The 21424-nt window shown below is 43.6% G+C and overlaps 2 protein-coding genes across 16 annotated transcripts in view; one reads left to right on the top strand and one right to left on the bottom strand.

Annotated features, from left to right (window-relative positions):
* The window catches only part of FBXO36 (F-box protein 36), a 101472-nt gene extending 80804 nt beyond the window's left edge, over positions 1 to 20668 (bottom strand). Inside the window, exon 1 of the mRNA XM_008063095.2 lies at positions 20554 to 20668. Within this exon, the coding sequence (XP_008061286.1) occupies positions 20554 to 20649 (96 nt within the window). The 5' untranslated portion in view covers positions 20650 to 20668. The remainder of the gene's footprint in view (positions 1 to 20553) is intronic.
* A 483-nt stretch (positions 20669 to 21151) lies between these two features.
* TRIP12 (thyroid hormone receptor interactor 12) overlaps positions 21152 to 21424 on the top strand; it is a 163043-nt gene continuing 162770 nt past the window's right edge. For 12 of the 15 annotated variants that reach the window (XM_021715047.1, XM_021715046.1, XM_021715037.1 and 9 more), the window contains exon 1: positions 21155 to 21282. The gene's annotated coding sequence lies outside the window, so the exon portion shown is untranslated. Of the gene's footprint in view, positions 21283 to 21424 lie in introns of all 15 variants that reach the window. The other 3 variants (XM_021715032.1, XM_021715026.1, XM_021715041.1) reach the window with 2 other exon arrangements.

The following is a 21424-nucleotide window of genomic DNA, read 5'->3' as shown; positions in this document are numbered from 1 at the left end:
TGGTGGCACGTGCCTGTAGTTCCAGCTACTTGGAAGACTGAGGCAGAAGGATTGCCTGAGCCCAGCAGGTCAAGGCAGCGGATTGCCACTATACCCCAGCCTGGGTGACAGAGACTCCAACTCCAAAAAAAAGAAAAAAAAGATTAGGGACAGGGCAATCCAAGTGGAGGAGTAGCAAAAGCAAAGAGGTGATACTGGGTGAACGCAAGAACAGAGCTGATGTTCACTAGGGGGACAGAACCACCCCATAGGAAAAGCTGCAGAGGCTTAGTTCACAGCACACCTCAGACCTGGCTGTGTCCAGCAGGATCATACATGTCCCATGGAAGAGAAGTTCTAAGGCCTCAGGCAGCTGCTTCATCTTTCTTCCCTCCCCCACTTCCCCAGGGTGCACTGCAAAATTTTTATTCCAGTTGCACTTCCTTTTCATCTTCCCAATTCTCATTCCCAGTTTCTTTTTTTAATGTCATCCCAAACAAAAATATTCCTGAACTGAAAAAAATCTTAAGGATAGAGAAGACATGCAGAAGGAAATCCAGGTACATTAAATTTTGTACAAATTAAGGAGAAATTTGTGATTCAGAGCAGAGGGTCAGAGTGCATTCCAGACAGATAGCTATTATTCATAACCATCATGTTGGTACTGGTAGCATTTGGCTAGGAATGCCTTCCAAAGTCTCCTTTATATTGCTGTCTTCATGCACCCTTCCCACAGCCTACTCCCAATTTGTGGCTTTGCCAATATTGCTCACTGCTTTGCATCTCAAACAGAACAGTCACAAACCACATTCACCTTAATTTTTTTCCTCAATTAGTTTTCTCTTTTAAAAAAATCAAAGATCTTTAGTTGTCTAAGCTTATTTTAAACTGTAGCTCACAGGACCCTAAATCCTTAGCTTTTTTTCTGACTAAGCCTAACTACATTTTTAATTATTTTTACACTTCAAGATACTAGTTTTGGGCTGGCTCTGGTGGCTCAAGTCTGTAATCCCATCACTTTGGGAGGTGGAGGTGAGACCAGTCTGTGCAACATGACGAGACCTCATCACTACAATAAATCAAAAAATTAGCCAGGTGGGGTGCCTGTAGTTCCAACTACTTGGAAGGCTGAGGTGGAAGGATCACCTGAGCATAGTAGGTTGAGGCAGTGGTGACCTGTGATGGTGCCACTGCACTCCAGGCTGGGCGACAGAGGGAGATCCCAATTCAAAAAGACAAATAAAATTTTGGCCGGGCTTGGTGGCTCAGCCTGTAATCCCGCGCTTTGGGAGGCCGAGGGGAGTGGACTGCCTGAGCCCGCGGGTACGAGACCAGTCTGGGAAATCTGGCGAGACCTCATCTCTACAATAATTCAAAAAATTAGCCGGGCATGGTAGTGCACACCTGTAGTTCCAGCTACTTGGAAGGTTGAGCAGCAAGGATCGCCGGAGCTCAGCAGGACGAGGCTGTGGTGGTCAGGAGCGGCCACTGCACTCCAGTCTGGGTGACAGAGGGAGATCCCAATTCAAAAAGACAAAAAAAATAAAATAAAATAAAATTATAATAAAAATAAAAGGCTATTTTTTGTTTTCGTTTTTGTTGTTGTAACAAAGCCACTGTGATTTATGAACTCCAAACTTTAAATAACCTTGCCTTGCACAGGCTTATTTATAGTGGAAAGGCTGAGCTTCACATTGCCTGTCCCATAGCCCTGTCTCTAGGGTTGACTCTCCTTGAGTGCACTGTTCTGCAAGTGACATCTGGTCTACAACTCTAGTCATTGCTGATTGGACTAGAGTGGCCAACTGATCTGGACCAGTTAAGGCATTTTCAGTTTTAGGTGAAAAATCCTTTCAACGTGGTTTGAGCAAAAAAGAGGACCATGTTGACTTACATAATGGTAAAGCCTAGCTGGCTCAAGGCTCAAACGATGCCAGATACTCAATCTCTCTTTCACCTTTTGGCTCCTACCCCTTCACACTGGTCGCATCCACAGGTAAGTTGTCCCTAGTGACGACAAGATGGCTGCTAGATCCTGGCTCACATCACAACAGTGCCAAGTTCAGGAATCAAGGAAGTACACCTTTCTCAAATATGTCAGTATTTAATTGGCTTGGACTGGGTAGTGAGCCCATCTCTGAATCACTATAAATATTGAGGATGTTGAGTCCATATGAGAATATTTGGGCCATGTGGAACAAGGGTGAGGGAAGCATGATTTTCCTGTAGAAAATCAGGGCACTGGTACCAGAAGAAGGGAGAGAGGCTAGTGGTAAAAACATCAGCTCCTACCACATGACCCAAGGATAGGCAACAGACAGGCCTGACTGTGGCCAATGAGTAGGACTGGTGGCATGACTGGCTGAATGAAAACATCAGATTCTCTTTCTGGAGGAAACGGAACTTGAGGCACAAAACTGAGTCTTTAGTAGGGGCAGCAGCATACAGACCCAGAAACACTGTGGGAGATGGTGTGGCCAAGGCCTGCAAAGAGGTCCTGGTACACCTTCTGCTGCTAAACACACTCAGGCTACAGCTGTTCTGGATCTCTGGTCCTGGGGCCTCTGGGAGCTGCTAGTCTTCTTCTTCTTTTTTTTTTTTTTTTTTTTGAGTTGGAGTCTCACTCTGTCACCCAGACTGGAGTGCAGTGGCTGCTCCCGGCCACCGCAGCCTTGACCTGCTGGGCTCTGGCGATCCTTCCGCCTCAGCCTTCCAAGTAGCTGGAACTACAGGCGCACGCTACCATGCCCAGCTAATTTTTGATTTATTGTAGAGATGAGGTCTCGCCAAGTTGCCCAGGCGGGTCTCAAACCCGCAGGCTCAGGCAATCTACTCACCTCAGCCTCCAAAGGCGCGGGATTACAGACTGAGCCACCGAGCCCGGCAGTTTTTATTATTATTATTATTGGTAGAGACGAGGTCTTGCCATGTTGCCCAATCTGGTCTTGAACTCCACCTTGACCTCCCAATTTTCTGGGATTATAGGTGTGAGCCACTACACCTCCCTGACTAGTCCTCAATTCTATGAAGCTTGGCTTAGCTGCCACAATTCCTGATCATGGTGATGCCCATGAATTTCTCATCATAGAGACCCACTGTACCAGGTAACTGGGATGAGAAACCAAAAGGTCCTAACCAACACTTTTCATATAGGGAGGGTAAACAAACAAGAAGGAAAAGAAATGAAAGGGAACAGAAAGAAATAAATGAAGAGAAAAAGAAAGGCTGGAAAAAAAAGGTGGTACACAGTGGAATGGCAGAGTGCACTACCATGTCAGGTCTTCTTAGGAGCTCCAGCATTGGTGGGTTTCGGGCACTGCCTCCTATTATCCATTTCACCCCTCACCCCTGATTTGATTTCTAAGCAGCCAAATAAAGAGGCTCATCCCTACCTCCATTCAAGGAAACTTTCTAAGGTTGTGAATTCTTAGTTAAGGTCACACCTAGCTGACCAGAGAGGTTGAGATGTGCAGTGTTTTACTCGGGAGGATTAAGCCCAACTAAGAGTTGAGTGCTCTACTAGAGGGTGATAATGGTTGTAAATAAGGTAGCCTTCAGCCTCACCTAGAGTAACACTTTCCCTCCTCTGTCTCCCCTAACTTATTGTCATGTTTCTTTGAGTGTATTTTTTCTGCTCCTCTCTTGGTCAGCAGTTTGTATAAGTTTCGGAATGGCCACTTCAAGCTTCCTCTGTGCGTTTCTATTTCAGTTCCCTGAGGCAAATTCCTGCAACTATATCCTTCTGAGTCTCTAAGTCCTAGTTTTTAAGAGAGAGCTCACGTCTGTAATCCCAGCACTTTGGGAGGCAGAGGCAAGAGGATTGCCTGAGCCCGGGGGTTCGAGACCAGCCTGGGCAACTTGGTGAGACCCCGTCTCTACAATAAATCAAAAAATTAGCTGGGCGTGGTGGCATGCACCTGTAGTCCAAGTTACTCGGGAGGCTGAGGTGGAAAGATCGCCTCAGCCCAGCAGGTTGAGGCTGCAGTGGCAGTGAGTGTGCCACTGCACTCCAGCCTGGGCGACAGTGAGACTCTGACTCAAAAAAAAAAAGAAAAAAGAAAGAACAAAGAACTCCTCTTTTCACACTAGGCTACACAAGTCCTGTGGCTGCTGGTCAGTGACTTCATTGCACTAGAGTCAGGTGTCCACCCTTGTTCCAGTAAACTGTGGCAAGGAATAGGTAAAGGAATCACACCAGATGGTGATTTATCTCAGCTAGAGGCTTGGACAAGGTGTGAAATGACTGACATATCTAGGCAACTCTATTTTCCCACTGATATATTCAAGTGAATCAAGTAGGTGGGCCACAAATAGCTTCACATACTGTACTAGTTTCTCAGGACTGTCATAACAATAAATTTATTGTCTCACGATTTTGGAGGCTAGATGCCCAAAGTTATGGTGTTGGTAAAGCCATGCTCCTTCCTCCTGAAGGGGAATCCTTCTCTGTCTCCTTAGCTTCTGGTGATTTGCCAACAGTCTTTGGCATTCCTTGCTTCATCCCTCCAATCTCTACCTTCGTTATCACTTGGCCTTCTGTGTGTGCCTTTAATTTAAGGACACTAGTAATATTAAATTAGGGCCCACCCTATTCCAGTAGGACCTCATTTTAACTAATCACATCTGCAATGACTCTGTTTCCAATCATTTTTTTTGAGTCCAAGTCTCACTCTGTCACCCTGGCTGGAGTGCTGTGGCATGGTCACGGCTCACTGAAGCCTCGGACTCCTGGACTCGGGTGATCCTCCTTCTTCAGCCTCCCGAGTACCTGGGGCGATAGGCTTGTGCCACCATGCCTGACTAAAGTTAAAAAAATGTTTTGTAGAGGCAAGGTCTCACCACATTGCCTAGGTTGGTCTTCTGAGCTCAAGCAATCCTCCTACCTTGGCATCTCAAAATGCTGAGATTACAAACATAGCTATCGTGCCCAGCCTATTTTTAAATAAGGTCACAGTCTGAGGTACAGGAGGTTAGGACTTCAACATACCTTTTTGGGGGGGGGCATAAAATTCATCCCATAACACATATGTACATATGTTGTTGCCTATTTTCCTACAAATCAGATATACACCTAAACATTACAGCAGAGTTACTACTGAATGCATGGTCACTGCAGTAATTACTATGATGTGGACGTGTCTACTATGCCTATATATGTCTTTATATGTCCATAAAATGTTCTTGGTTATTGCATTTATTTATTTTTGCATTGGAGTCTCACTCTGTCACCCAGGCTATAGTCCAGTGGCACAATCACAGCTCACTGCAGCCTAAAACTCCTGGGTTCAAGTGATCCTCCTGCTGGGAATATAGGTGCATGCCATCACATCCAGCTAATTTTTTTTGTAGAAACAGGAGATTGAGGCTGCAGTGAGCTGTGATCATGCCATTGCACTCTAGCCTCGTGACAGAGTGAGACTTGCACTCAAAAAAAAGAAAAAAAATCAGTATAGGACAGGCATGGTGGCTCACACCTGTAATCTAACACTTTGGAAGGCTGAGGTGGGTGGATCACTTGAGGTCAGGGGCTTGAGACCAGGTTTGGCAAGATCCCAACTATACAAATAATTAGCTAGGTGTGGTGGTGTGAGCCTGTAGTCCTAGTTACATGAGAGGCTGAAGTGAAATGATGGCTTGAGTCCAGGAATTAGAGGCTTCAGTAAGTTGTGATTGCTTGTGCCACTGTACTCCAGCCTGGGAGACAGAGTAAGACCTTGTCTTTAAGAAAGTAAAAAAGCAGGGAAAAAAGTCAGTATTTAAAAGTAATATTTAGGAATAATTATTTCGTCTATTTACAAGGATTCTTTAGCTGAGCGCAGTGGCTCAAGCCTGTAACCCCAGAACTTTGGGAGGTAGAGGCGAGAGGACTGTCTCAACTTAAGGGTTTGAGACCAGCCTGGGCAACTTGGCGAGACCTTGTCTCTACAATAAATAAAAAAATTAGCCAGGTGTGATAGTTAATGCCTGTAGTTCCAGCTACTTGGAAGGCCGAAGCGGGAGGATCACCTGAGCCCAACAGGTTGAGGCTGCAGTGGCCATGAACGTGCATTACACTCCAACCTGGGTGACAGAGTGAGACCCCAACCCAAAATAAATAAATAAAAGGACTCTTTATTCATAGCTTTAACAAGGTCTAACTGGGAAAAGTTAATTTGACAAACTAAGTAACATGCAAAAGCACTAAAAATGTGGCCACTGCCTTGTAGTGCCATTAGAGTGTCTCATCTGGAACCCTGGTAACAGCCACCATAGTTACCATCTTTAGAAGAGGGAGTCCTGGGTAATGAACATGTGGATAAGAGTAACGGAGTAGTTGGAGGCGGCCACTGAGACAGGGTTTGATATAAAAAGATCAAAATAGTGGGAACAACTGTTGGAATCTCTCACTCTTGTTGCCCAGGCTGGAAGAACAGTGGCATGTTCATGGCCACCACAGCCTCGATCTACCGGACTCAGATGATCTGTCCACCTCAGTCTTCCAAGTAGCTGGAACTATAGGCACACGTCACCACGCCTAGCTCATTTTTTGATTTATCGTAGAGATGAGGTCTCGCCAAGTTGCCCAGGCTGGTTTTGAACCCTGGTCTCAAACTCATGGGTTCAGGCAATCCTTTCACCTCAGTCTCCCAAAGTGCTGGGATTATAGGTGTGAGTCACCATGTCCGGCCCTGGAAACAACTTTTTTTGTGTCAAATGATAATATATTTCTCTTTTAAAAAATGTTGAACAGCCATTTAATACAGTTTTGTGGAGTTTCTTTTGAGTTGGAATCTTACTCTGTAGCCCAGGCTGGAGTACAGTGGCATGCTCACAGTCACTGCAGCTTCAACTGCTGAGTTCAGGCAAAACTTCCGCCTCAAACTTCCAAGTAGCTAGAACTACAGGTGTGCACCACCATGCCTGGCTAACTTTTTGATTTATTGTAGAGATGAAGTCTCGCCAAGTTGCCCAGGCTGGTCGCAAATCCCTGTCTCAGGCAATCCCCTCACCTCTGTCTCCCAAAGTACTGAGATTACAAGCATGAGTCTACGTGTCCAGCCATTTAATTCAGTTTTAGACAACAGAAAGACTCATCTTGGAACTAAAGAAACTTACCATAATAAAAATATAAGATAGGGAAGGAAACTATGTCAATAATTTGTATAATTCTTGAAGCATGATTATGGCCAGGCACAGTGGTTCATGTCTGTAATTCCAGCACTATGGGAGGCCGAAGCGGGAGGACTACTTGAGCCCAGGAGTTCAAGACCAGCCTGGGCAACATAGTGAGACCTTGTTTCTACAAAAAAAATTTTTAAAATAAGCCAGGCACGGTGGCACACACCTGTAGTCCCAGCTATTTGGAAGGCTGAGGCAGAGGGAATGACTAAGTCCAGGAGGTTGAGGCTGTGGTGAGCTATGATACTGCTACTGCACTCCGGCCTGGGTGACAGAGTGAGACTCCAACTGAACAAACAAACAAACATTATGAGGTAGAAAGTTTTATGTTTTTTGGGGGGTAAAACAACTTGCCTCTCTTCCTTCTTCCATACTCACAGCGCCTTCCTCCCCTCCTGTTTCCCACATTGCTGTGGTCAGTCATAGTTCCATACTACAATTTCAGTGATTTCATTTTCCTGTGAAAAAATCCTTGGTGAATCCCTATTACGTAGACTAGCAGTTTTCAAACTCAGTTTTTCTTTCTTTCTTTTTTTTTTTTTTTTTTTTTGAGTTGGAGTCTCACTCTGTCGCCCAGACTGGAGTGCAGTGGCCGCTCCCGGCCACCGCAGCCTCCACCTGCTGGGCTCTGGCGATCCTTCCGCCTCAGCCTTTCGAGTAGCCCATATTACAGGCATGCGCTACCACGCCCAGCTGATTTTTTGATTTATTGTAGAGATGAGGTCTCGCTGCCCAGGCAGGTCTCAAACCCGCGGGCTCAGGCAATCCACTCACCTCAGCCTCCCAAAGGCGCAGGATTACAGGCTGAGCCACTGAGCCCGGCTAACTCTGTTTTTCAAAGCAGAACACTTTTATTAAGAAAAATTCTGTAGATTTTATCTATATTCATTTGTGAATACCTGTATCAGTTTATGTTTATCTATTGAATAAAAGGGGTACTTTTATTTATTTATATATATTTTTTTGGGACAGGGTCTCATTCTGTCAAAAGGGATAGTTTATAAAGACAGTTTTTTTTAACCTATGTTTATATTAACAGTATTTATTTACCTATGTACTTATTGTTAAGGTAATGAGAACAAAACTACTCTGACAGAAAGAGAACTTTGAAATCAGGCCGTGAAATTGTATGAAAATTTTTTTTTTCTTTTTTTGAGCTGGAGTCTCACTCTATTGCTCAGGCTGGAGATCACAGCCACTGCAGCCTTGACCTGCTGGGCTCAGGCAATCCTCTTGTCTTGACCTCTGAGTGCTGAGATTACAGGCATGAGTCACCATGCTTGGTCTAACAGTATTTATTCATTACAAAGTTAATGAAAATAAAGGAACTACTCTGACAGAAAGAAAACTTTGAAATTAGGCAGTGAAATTAGATGAAGATTGATATTAGTGTTACTCTGCATCAGGAGTCAATTTCTGATTTTATTATAAAACAAAATAAATAAAACCCTGATCCATGCAAATAATCATAAATCTGCTCTCCACATTACATACAATGTGATCTTGTAAAATCACAAACCTGATATTTCACCAACTCTAAAATGTCACTGACTATAAGTCACATCATTTTACATATAGCTTAGAAATAAAACAATGCTAATTAAACTTTGATTTCAGGGATATGAAAGTGTAAAAAAAAAGGGGGGGTATCTCACAATCATGGGGATATAGTATGTCAGCCACTTCATCTCCTTAAAAATCAACAGCTACTCATATTCTCTGTATCAGGACAAAGCTCCTGATCATGCTCTCCGAAGCCAGCACAATCTGACCTCTGCCTCACCACCCTGCTCTCCATACTCTGGCTGCATCAGCCCTCTAACTGTTCACCCAATCTTCCTGACCTTAGATCAAGGGTCACTTCCTATGAAGAGCTTTTCCTGAACTTCCTGAACAAAAGGTCACATCCTGCCACAATACATCACCGCGTACACAGCACATGGGTGTCTCCTCTTTTTTTTGCTGGAAACAGGCTCAGAAGATAAAGAGTGTTTGAGTGTCTCATCTTGATAACACCTATTACCATGGTTGACATTTTAGTTTTGCTTATGTGTTCATTTGATTGGTATCTGTGTCCCCCTCTAGACTGTAAGCTCCATGAGGGCAGAGACTACATACTTGTGCCAACAGTATCCTTGGTGCTTGGCACAGTACCTGGCAGCACACAGGAGGCACTCAACTATTGTTAAATGAGTGAGTTGAAATCAACCTTTAAAAAGTGAGTCACACGCCTGTAATTCCGGCTACTTGGAAGGCTGAGGCGGAAGGATCGCCGGAGCCCAGCAGGTCGAGGCTGCGGTGGCCGGGAGCGGCCACTGCACTCCAGTCTGGGCGACAGAGTGAGACTCCAACTCAAAAAAAAAAAAAAAAAGAAAAAAAAAGTGAGTCATGTTGCTGATTTTAGAAGACTCTTCAATTCCAAGGATCCAAAAGATCCATAAATGTGAGAATAGTAAAACTTTTGTTTCAGGGTTGAATCACTAACAGCATTTACCAAATTCTTTTCGTATCACAAATACCAAATTCAGAAAAAAGCATTGAAAATTACTTCTTATGTTTTAACATGCTCTCTAGCTTGGCATTATCACAAGGATGTCAATGTGTTTCTGTGAACTGTCAGTTCCAAGATTTTGTGTTCATTTGGTGTGTCTGAGACTCTTGTGATTTTCAGGCTTACTCTCTGTTCCAATTATACCTGCTTTGTATAGGCACAAATCCAAAGGGCTGGTCAGAGTTCAGCTTTACCAAACAATGAAACATTTGTAAGACATTGTACTGTATTCTCGGTGATGGCTGATGCTTTCCTCTGTGGCCTGCATCAAAACATGTTCATTCATATTTTGGAATCACACATTAAGGCATTAAAATGTGGCATACAACACATTTCAGGTTGCAGGTATTTCTATGTATTACATTTTTAAAACTAATTAAAAATATTTCCAAAGAAGATGCTTGAACTAAAATGCTTGTGAAAACTCAGAAGCACATTTATTTGCAAAACCAAAGAATAATTTAAAAACCATTGACTGGCCAAATTAAGCCTTTTTTTTTTCTTTTGAGATAAGGTCTTGTTTTGTAGCATAGGCATCATGATCATAGCTCACTGCAGCCTGGAATTCCTGGCCTCAAGCAATCCTCCCGCCTCAGTCAAATTGAGTCTTAAGTCTTGAATTACCAGGTATTTCCTGATCTACTCCTTGGCTACTCCTCAGGGGTCCTGACACCTAGCTAGCTTTATGTCAGACAATATAGTACATTACTTATCACTTGCACCAGATCTTTGCTTTTCTTGGCTTGTTTCTCTGCCCAGAGTTCCTCTGCCCACCTCTTCTTTGTTTTCAGTCTCACCTCACACCTTGTCCTTGTAAAATGGTCTCTGATCACTGCCTTGGCTGCCAATTCAGGATTTCCTCTAATACTCTCACCAGACTGGGTTCATAATACCACTGTAGAAAATATCTTGCTGTAATCTGTTTGTCCTACCACTAGAGTGCAAGCTTCTTGAGGGAAAGAGCTTCACCTTTGTATTACTGGTGTGGTCTGAAACTTGGTGTGCAGCCAATACTTAACAAAGTCCTTTCTCTCAGAGTCTGCTGACTTGGATAGTCTCAATTTTTTGCCAGTGGAACTATCAGTAATTTTTTGTTTTAAATTATATTTCCTTAATCACTAGTGAGGTTAAGCATCTTTTACTATAATTATTAGTCATGTATACTTCTTCAGGTAACTTGCCGTTTTCCCATGAGGTTATTTATTAATTTATAAGATTACCGAGTATATTAACTTTTTGCCTGCTACAGCCAAAACATAATATTAATTTTGTTTTAGGTATCACTTGCAAAAAAAAATTGTATTTTATTTACTTATGTATGTATACATGTATTTATTTGAGTCACTCTGTTGACCAGGCTAGAGTGCAGTGGTATGCTGCTCACGACCACTGCAGCCTCAACCAGCTGGGCTCAGATGATCCTTTCACCTTAGCCTTCCAAGTAGCTGGAACTACAGGCATGTGTTGCCACACCCGGCTAATTTTTGCATTTATTGTAGAGATGAGGTCTCGCCAAGTTGCCCAGGCTGGTCTCGAACCCGTGGACTCAGGCAATCCTCTCACCTCGGTCTTCCAAAGTACAGGGATTATAGGCATGAACCAACACGCCAGGCTATTTATTTATTTATTTAAGTCAGAGTCTCATTCTGTTGCCGAGGATGGAGTGCAGTAGTGGCACACTCATAGCCACCGCAGCCTCGACCTCCTGGGCCCAGTTAACTCTTCTGCTTCAGCCTTCCAAATAGCTGGAACCACAGAGTGCATTCTACCACACCTGGTTAATTTTTTTGATTTACTGTAAACACGAGGTCTCATCAAGTTGCCCAGACTGGTCTTGAACTTGTGGGCTCAGGCAATCCTCTCACCCTCGTCTCTCAAAGTGATGGGATTACAGGTGTGTGCCACAATACCTGACTACAAAATTTTATTTTAAATGTACTTGATGTGCCATTCTTTTCCTATAAGGCTTCCAGAGTTGGAGTCTTGCTTACGTGGGCCTTTTACATCTCAGGATTAAAACAATATTCTTTTATTTTCTTATGGTACTTTCACAGTGTCTATTTGTGTGTACAACACTCAACTTTTCAACTGACATCCATATTTTTAAAGATAGAGTATGAAATAGGGGTTTTGTTAATTTTGTTCTATTTTGATAGCCAAATATCACAATAATTATTATAATTATTACTATTTTTTGAGTTGGAGTCTTACTCTGTTGCCCAGGTTGGAGTGTAGTGGCGTGCTCACGGTCACTGCAGTCTTGACCTGCTGGGCATGTGCCTATAGTTCCAGCTACTTGGAAGGCTGAGGCAGAAGGATCTCCTGAGCCCAGCAGGTTGAGGCTTAGGTGGCCATGAGTGTGCCACTGCACTCCAGACTGGGTGACAGAGTGAGACTTCAACTCAAAAAGAAAACACACACAAGCCGGGTTTGGTGGCTCAGCCTGTAATCCCACGCCTTTGGGAGGCTGATGTGAGTGGATTGCCTGAGCCCGCGGGTTCAAGACCCGCCTGGGCAGGGAGACCTCATCTCTACAATAAATCAAAAAATCAGCCGGGCGTGGTAGCGTGCGCCTGTAGTTCCAGCTACTTGGAAGGCTGAGGCGGAAGGATCGCCGGAGCCCGATCAGGTCGAGGCTGTGGTGACCGGGAGCGGCCACTGCACTCCAGTCTGGGCGACAGAGTGAGACTCCAACTCAAAAAAAAAAAAAAAAAAAGAAAACACACACAAACACACACACACACACAGAGGTTTCATGATCAAATAAGATTTCATGATCGAATAAGATTTGATCAATCCCAGTAATTTTTTTTTTTAAATTTATTGTAGAGGTGAGGTCTTGCCAAGTTGCCCAGGCTGCTCTTGAACCCCTGGGCTTAGGCCATTCTCTCTCCTCAGCTTCGCAAAGTGCTGGGATTACAGGCTCAAGCCACTATGGCCTTTTTTTTTTTTTTTTTTTTTAAGAGACAAGGTTTCACTATTTTGCCCAGGCTGAACTCCAACTCCAGGGATCAAGCAATCCTGTCTCAGCCTTCCCAGTAGCTGGGACTATAAGAGTGTACCACTTCACCTGGCTCATGACACTTCTCTATATTGACAAACACTGGTCTAGAGTTCTTTCTACATACATCTGGTTCTCAACATCCAAATGTTGAATTGTTCACTTTATTTTATTTTATATCTTTGAGTTGGAGTCTCTGTCACCCAGGCTGGAGTGTAGTAGCACGTTCACGGCCACCGCAGCCTCGACATTCTGGGCTCACATGATCCTTCCACCTCAGCCTTCCAAGTAGCTGGAACTACAGGTGTGCACCACCATACCCGGTTAATGTTTTGATTTATTGTAGAAACCAGGTCTCACCAAGTTGCCCAGGCTGGTCTCGAACCCCTGGACTCAGGCAATCCTCTCGCCTTAGCTTGCCAAAGTGCTGGAATTATAGGTGTGAGCCACTGCACCTAGTGCAAACTCAACTTTAATTTAAAAAAAAATCCAGTGCTTTTTTTTTTTTTTTTTCACTGAGCTGGAATAACCTTAGTGGTGTCTTAGACTAGTAACCTTATTATGTTGATGACGCAACTAGGGCTCAAACAAATTAAGTGCCTTGCCCCAGGTCAAGAGCATGCAGACTAGCAGGAAGAATTAAAGGATCCATGACTCAGTGACTCCCAATTAAGTGCTCTACTGCCCCATATAATTATAAAACAAATCTGTGTCATTGTAGGGTGAGACTAAATTAACTGCCCAGATTGAGTAGGCACTCACAGGTGCTGAATGAACAATTCACTTGGAAAAAAATGTGATTGGATCTACATCAGCTGTCATGCAACTTTACAATGAAAAGTCAGAAGCCATTTAATGACTGGATTATAATATGGCAAAGCACTATTGTTATTTTTAAGAGTTTAATCACTTTCCTTGTATCATTTCATCCCTCTCCTCCCAAAAGTACCATATGCCACTTAAGAAGTTTTTTAAAAATTTTAAATTTCTGATTAAAAGTGATTTCACAATTCTAATTGAGCACATCCTGGAGTGTCACAAGGTTGGGAATCATTTTTCTAAAATGTGTCAGACATGAGGAATAAAAGAATAATGCAATTTATTATTATAAACACCTGGCCTAACCTGTAAGTCAGGGAAGGGTATGTTTATTGCACTTGCTGCTGTCAGGAGGATGAGGTGAAAAAGTAAGTGATGGCAGGAGGGAAAACAAAAACACACCTTGATGAAGACTCAAGCAGAGTTGGGCTGAGGCTCTCAGATGCCCTAAAGAAGAGGAAAAGCATCTTTTAAGGGCAGAGGGAAGAATGAGGGACTTTGAGAGACAGCAAAGAGAGGAGTGTAAATCAAGACATAAACAATGGGGGAGAGGAAAATAATGAGCACAAGTATTACACTGTCTTTTGGACTTTAAAAGGAGCAGCAGTTGCCCTGTGTGGAAACATTTCGGCTGTGGCTGGTGGCCGGTGGGCAGAATGGGCATGGTAGCTTGGAAATCCGCAGAATCATTCACCTCTGGCAGTGGGCAACATTCCCTAGGGACATGGAGCAACTAAGCACAAGCAAAAGAAGAGGATACATTTCCTCTCCTCTGTTTTGTTTCCTTTATGTTTATGGCTCTTGGGGAATTTGTGGGGAAGTGTAGGGAGCCTGGAGTAGATCATGATTTAGGGACTCCTCAGGGAAAATACCCTACTAATATCAAGATGATTACTGCATCCAGCTCCCAAATGAACACAGTCTGGTGTTCATTTACTATGATTTCCATTTACTTGAGAAATTCTGTTCTTTAAGCTTTACTTTGTGTCAAATAAATCTATTCAGTGGACCCCTTTGCCTTATTTACTTTCCACATCTCTCTTTTTTTTTTTAGCTCATTAGTATTCATCTCACACCAATCAAGGCGAAGAGCAATCCTAGCTGGGCTTAGTGGCTCAGCCTGTAATCCCGCACCTTTGGGAGGCTGAGGTGAGTGGACTGCCTGAACCCGCGGGTTCAAGACCTGCCTGGGCAACTTGGTGAGACCTCATCTCTACAATAAATCAAAAAATTAGCCGGGCGTGGTAGCGCGGCCTGTAGTTCCAGCTACTTGGAAGACTGAAGCGGAAGGATCGCCGGAACCCAGCGGGTCGAGGCTGTGGTGGTTGGGAGCGGCCACCGCACTCATTCTGGGCGTCAGAGTGAGACTCCAACTCAAAAAAAAAAAAAAAAAAAAAGAGCAATCCTTTAGTTTCTCAAAAGTAATTCTTATCTATATCAAAAAAATAAAAAAGTCAGGAATTATTAGACATTAAAACCTCCATAAAGTTTTCCAAGTAATTATTAACTCATTTAATCTATTCCAAATTTGTAGAATTAGAATTATTTTCTCCCCTCAAAGAGAGCAGGAGTTTGTGACACAGTAGCCATCAATACTGCCCCAAAAGCCAATGTGGGACATGGCTCAAAGGTGGTACTGGTTAAACAGGGAGAGTGCAGGCATGGCAACATCTCACAGAAAGACTTATCCACTTACACCTTAATTTTTGGGTATGGGGGCCGGGGTCTCACTCCCTGGCCTAGGCTGAAGGGCAGTGGCACAACCATGGTTTCCCACAACCCAGAACTCCTGGGCTCAGGTGATCCTTCTGCCTCAGCCTCCCAAGTAGCTGGGACTAAAGGCAAGAACCACCACATCCAGCTTATTTTTTGATTTTTTGTAGAGATAAGGTCTTCCTATGTTGCCCAGGCTGGTCTCAAATTCCTGGGCTCAAGCAATCCTCCCACCTCAGCCTCCCAAAGTGCTGGGATTACAAGTATAAGCCTCATTTGAATTATTTATTGCTTTTCTCTGATTATAAAAATAAATGCTACTTGTAGAAAATGGAAGTTTTTCAGAAATATGAATGTAGAGAGTGAAAACAATCCATAACTCCATCCCTAAGAGCAAATCAATCATCCCAGCTTTCTCTTGTATTATTATGTAAAACACTTCACTGATATTTATTTAAAACAACTAAAAAGGGGGGGGGGGATCTTGCTATGTTTAACCCAGCAACTTGCTTTTCTTGCTAAAGATCTTATTTGGTCTACTGAGTAAACAGAAATCTACCACATTGTTTTTAAAACGTTGGATAGTACTATACGGTATGAATGAATCACAGTTTAACCACATTTCCACTCATGGAAAGATGTTTTTATAATTATTTTACTTTGGTGAGTAGTCTTGCTCACATACCCTTGTGCACATGTGATAGCATTTTCGGATATAAAAATCCTTGAAATGGATTTGCTGGGTCAAAGCATGGTGCATGAAATTTTTATTTTTATTTTATTTATTTTTTTGAGTTGGAGTCTCATTCTGTCGCCCAGACTGGAGTGCAGTAGCCGCTCCCGGCCACCACAGCCTCGACCTGCTGGGCTCCGGCGATCCTTCCGCCTCAGCCTTCCGAGCAGCCGGAACTACAGGCGCGCGCTACCATGCCCAGCTGATTTTTGATTTACTGTAGAGATGAGGTCTCGCCAAGTTGCCCAGGCGGGTCTCGAACCCGCGGTCTCAGGCAATCCACTCACCTCAGCCTCCCAAAGGCGCGGGATTACAGGCTGAGCCACCGAGCCCGGCAACGTGCATGAAATTTTTATTAGGCAGTATTTAATTTTAAATCTTTAAAATTGGTCTGTAATTTGAAATGGTACTAGCTCAATTCTTTGTTGTCTCTCACACAGCCATCACCAAGTCTAGTTTTAATTCCTTTGTCAGAAGACACTTTCCTGTCACAGGCTGGTATTCGACCTCAGGTGTTTTCAGTTTGTCAGTGCTATGACGGACTATAAAGCATTTCAAAAATAATTGCCATTTGCGGGGACGGAATGAGCTTTTTTTTTCTCTCTCTTTTTTTTTTTTTTTTTGAGTTGGAGTCTCACTCTGTCGCCCAGACTGGAGTGCAGTGGCCGCTCCCGGCCACCGCAGCCTCGGCCTGCGGGGCTCCGGCGATCCTTCCGCCTCCGCCTTCCGAGTAGCCGGAATTACAGGTGCGCGCACCACGCCCGGCTGATTTTTTGATTTGCTGTAGGGATGAGGTCTCGCCAAGTTGCCCAGGCGGGTCTCGAATCCGCAGGCTCAGGTAATCCACTCACCTCAGCCTCCTAAGGCGCGGGATTACAGGCTGAGCCACCGAACCCGGCTGCTGTTTTATTTTTCAAATGACATTATCTTCAGATATCTTTTTGGAGTTTTGAGTACGATTTAGTAAAATAGAGAAAACAAATCTGCCAATTCTTCTTGTTCTTTCACCTGCTGGAGTGAATATAACATGTTGATGCTTTTGGGATAATCACCTAGGTTATTATTATTAGTGACAAGAGGCCATAACTGTCAATTCTTATCTACCTAACAAATGCTTACCGTTTCTAATGTTTTTCCAATACTTGTCAAATTAAAGCTAAGACTACTCATCTGGCCACCTTAAGCAACATTTCCATTTTGAGAGGGCAAGAAGACAGAATTTCAAGAGTATAATACTAGTAATGGTATCCTCCTGGACTACTTAGTCCAAAGGGATTTTTTGCTTCTTCTGGACCCAGAATTTTTTTTTTTTGAGTAGGAGTCTCACTCTGTTGCCTGGGCTGGAGTACAGTGGCATGCTCACCGTCACCACAGCCTCAGCCTTCCACCTCAGCCTTCCAAGGAGCTGGAACCACAGGAGGACATCACGACACCCAGTTAATTTTTTAAAAAATTTATTGTAGAGATGGTCTTGCCCATGTTGCCCAGGCTGAGCTTGAACCCCTGGGTTCAGACAAGCTTCTCGCTTCGGCCTCCCAAAGTGGTGGGATTACAGGCATGAGCCACCATGCCCTGCCATGGACTCATATTTTAAAGTGTCTGTGCTATTCATTAACTTGGCAATTGCTCACGAACTTCCTTTGAAGTTAAAAAAAAAATAGAACAATTTAATCATTTAAGTGTTTTTACAAATCAAATACTATTCTTCCCTACTATACTGGGTTTGGTTCACTGACGTCTCCCCAGTAGTTAGAACAGAACCTGACTTATAAAAACTGTTTAATACATATTTGCTGAATAAATAATACATTCTTTAAAGGCTGGAAGTCATCTTAATTTTGTGTCCCTAGAGTAAATGCCAAGTTGTTGATTCAAATTAAGGAAATCTTCATTCAGGAACACAATTTGTGACTTTCTTAGAAGCCACATGTAAAATATCCTTGACCTAAATAGCATTCAAGATTCCTTTCCAACCTAACACACTATAGATCTACTGGTTTTCAAAGAATTAGAATCCAGTATATGAGAAAATACATATATACTACTAAAACCAGAGTGAGAATAACTGAGTGAAACTTGATTTAGAAAGTTAGTGCACTGATTTTTCTAAGGGTTGGGATCATCACTATAAAGATCAAATTTGAGAACTAACCACATCAATCCCAAACTATATTCTGAAAATTTTTAAAAAACAAAATAAAACAAACATAGTATCAAGCTACTAATGGGAGATGCCTCTATGAGCATAAAATATATTTTAAATGTTAATGCATAAACAAGAAAGCAAAGGAAATATTTATGAATATTTATTTATGTATAACATTTATATCCTGGACTATGTCAATAGTGGTATGACCCTAATGAGATTAGTTGCCCTCAAATCCATGTCAAATGTGCAGTTATTTGGATTTAAGGCCAACATAAAGGATGCAGTGAAAAAGAGATTAAAGATAGAATCAGCATGAAAGAAGGATTCATCCAAATCTGGGGCATATTTTGGATAATATACAACTTTTTTTTGAATAAAGGCAGAAGAAAGGGGAGAGAAATGTACAAGCAACAATTTTAGAAAATAATTCCAGAAAAAGTCCATCTTATAAAACACATTTTAATTCTAGTCTTTTAGTATTTATTTATGTCAGGCCACTTCTTACTGAATGTTTGGCTTCCTGTGCTGAGTCTTAGAAAAATATCTTGTGGTTAGAAAATAACATATTCTAAAGGCGGCTGACTGAAAAGCATGTTTTTTTGGCTTGCCATTTTTTAACAACAAATTTTACTTTAAAAAGAGGATGAATTAATTAGAGTTGAGATTAACTCTCACTGGTAGAACTATAGTGGGTTTATCCAGCATGCTTAAAAAAGAAAACGCACTGGATCTTAAGAAGGATTTTATATATAATTGACAGAAAGAATAGGGCTAGAAATAAAGGACAGTTTTTGACCTGCTTAAAAAATAAAAAAAGAAAAAGAAGGAATTAGGAACTTTGAAGGAATGGTGGGAAAGATTTCATAAAACAGAGTAGTTAAAAGAAAGGCATGTGCCTAAGTTAGACCTGAGAGCAAAGTCTGAAGAACACCAACAACAGAAGCATTCTTGAGGAAAACAAATGCCAGGAACACTCCTAAGGTTAGCTTACTAATATAAAAAGGGAAACAGATATTCAACTTGTTGAGGCTTACAACATTTGAGAGCATTATATACTTAAAATACCAGATCCTCAGAAAAAGAAAATGCTCAAAAAAAATTTTTTTAAAGGCTGTAGAGTAAAAATTAGAACACTCTAATTTACTTGAGGTAAATTAACATAGAAAACGACATCAGATTAGAAGATAAGTTTTTGATCACTCGTTAATAATTGAAGAACTATCTGATCATAAATCTTTTTTTTTCCTTTAAAAGATGTATTTCAATAGCTTTGGGATGATCATAAATCTTACAGTCAATAGAAAAGTCACTAATCCTAAAAAAAATGTACAAGAAAGGGTAAATTTCAGCTTTTAAGAAATCGCTAATTAAATTAGCAAAAATCTCTAAAAAACAGTTTGATTAAAAATTTGACAGGCTACTATTAATTACACTTGTAATAATTCTAAATATACATTTCTATTTTAAAGGGTGCTTTTTAAGTAAAAATAAATTATTTTATATAAAGAAACTATTTTGTTTAAGGGCGCCTAGAAAAACCGATGAATAATCAATATTCATACTAAAACAGATATATTCAAAGTCTAAATTTCATTTTATAGGAATCGCATCTATTGGAAGTGCAAGGTGCATGAATAACTCAGTGACAAGCACAAGCTCAGCCAGGAATCAGAAACGCATTCCCAGTGGAGGCCTAGCTCAACTTGAGAATTTCACAGGCACAATAAATCATCCAAAAGCCCACCTTCAACAATAAGTCATACAAATAAGACGATGGCGACTTTGGTGATAACATAATCCTCGGTCTTATTGTTGTGGAGCAGATGTCATCATGGGTGGGGCTGAAGCGCAGAGCAGCTGAAACATTTTTGTACCCCCCCCCCAACACTTTCAATGGGGATAGAAGGGGCTCCAGACAGGTAAGAGGAGAACTCTCAATCATCCATTCCTACTAAAAATAACTAAGTTTTGATGTGGCTGTGGTACTCGCAAAGGCCACAGTGAGGCTTTTAAAAAATTCCCCATGATTAAGTTCTATCCTGGAAAAGAGACCGTCCCTTTCCCCCCTCCCTTGCCGGCTCCTCCTCGGGACACTTGGCTGAGCCTTTCTTTCCTTCCTTCCCACGCTGAGGTGAGGCTGCGCGCAAGCCAGGGACGCCTGTTTTTCTCTTCGTGCGGAGAAAACTCTGCGGTTTGGAAGCCAGGATGGCGGAAAGGGAGCGGGCGGCACAGTGAAGAGGCAAAGAAGGCTAGCCGGGGCCGGGCCGGGGGACAGAAGGCACAGGCGGGCCGAGGAGGCCGAGGTGACGAGCGAAATCTCCCGACTCGGAGCTGGTACCGTACGCTTCCGGCGGGCCGCGGCGCTCTCGGCCTATCGCGGCCTGCGTTGCGCGCTCCAGCCGGTCCGGGCAGGGAATAGGGAGAGTGAGTAAACCGCGGCTTGCACTTGCCTGAGAGCGGGTGACCAATAACTGGTAATAGTCTTTGCTCGGCGCCGGGCCTTGTCCTACAATTTCGAACAGAGTCTCCGGCAGCCACGACGCCATCTTGGGACGCCACCGCCGTCGCTAAGACAACCAGGAAGGGGCGGAGCTTGATTGGGGTCAAGGGGCCAAAGCCCTAGTTTAAATGGAACTCCGCTTTTGAGCGGGGAGGGGGGTTTCTAACTTGTGGTGATCGTCCCTTCTTTCAAGGGTCGCAGGGAACTCTAATCCGCGAAATTTCTACCTCTAGGTCCCGGGTGACCCGAAGGGGAATTAGTTCCTGCTACCACGGAGGGGAGGGGGTGACCCCGGCGGAGGGATACCAAGCGGAGCACCACAGTCTCCTTCCTGGTCCCTCGAAGGGATCGGGAGGAGATCGGAGGCCGCTGGGGGAGCCGAGCCAGGCGGCGGGGGAGGGAGGGGCGATGTGATGGGCCGCGAGTAGGCAGCCGGGCCGGCCCCGCGGACGAGCCCGTCAGCCGGAGCCGCAGGGCAAAGTAGTTCCCTGAGGGTGTTGGAACGGGCAGGGAGGGAGGCGGCGCGGGCGGAGGCGCACGCCGGGCGCGGTGCTGCGGCTCAGCTGATAATTGAAGGGACCCGAGAGCCGCCGCCGCCGCCGCTGGGGGGGGTGGGGGGAGCAGTGGAAGTTACTGCCGTGCCACCGAGTCCGGACCGGAGACTTTGGGGCCTAACTAGGTAATTGGGGCGCCGTTCCGAGCGGCGGGGGCAGGCCTGGGGGGAGGGGACCGTACTGAGGGTTGGGGGGGCGGGGGGGAGGAGCTGGAACAGAAAGTCCCAGGAAGCCCGGTTGTGTCATCGCCGCGATTCGGCCCCCGCT

The sequence above is a fragment of the Carlito syrichta genome, unplaced genomic scaffold (assembly GCF_000164805.1).
Source record: "Carlito syrichta isolate Samal-C Ts95f unplaced genomic scaffold, Tarsius_syrichta-2.0.1 Scaffold306578, whole genome shotgun sequence".
In the NCBI taxonomy this organism is placed as follows: Eukaryota; Metazoa; Chordata; class Mammalia; order Primates; family Tarsiidae; genus Carlito; species Carlito syrichta.
Note: the sequence above shows the minus strand (reverse complement) of the source record. Positions and strands in the feature narration are given on the sequence as shown.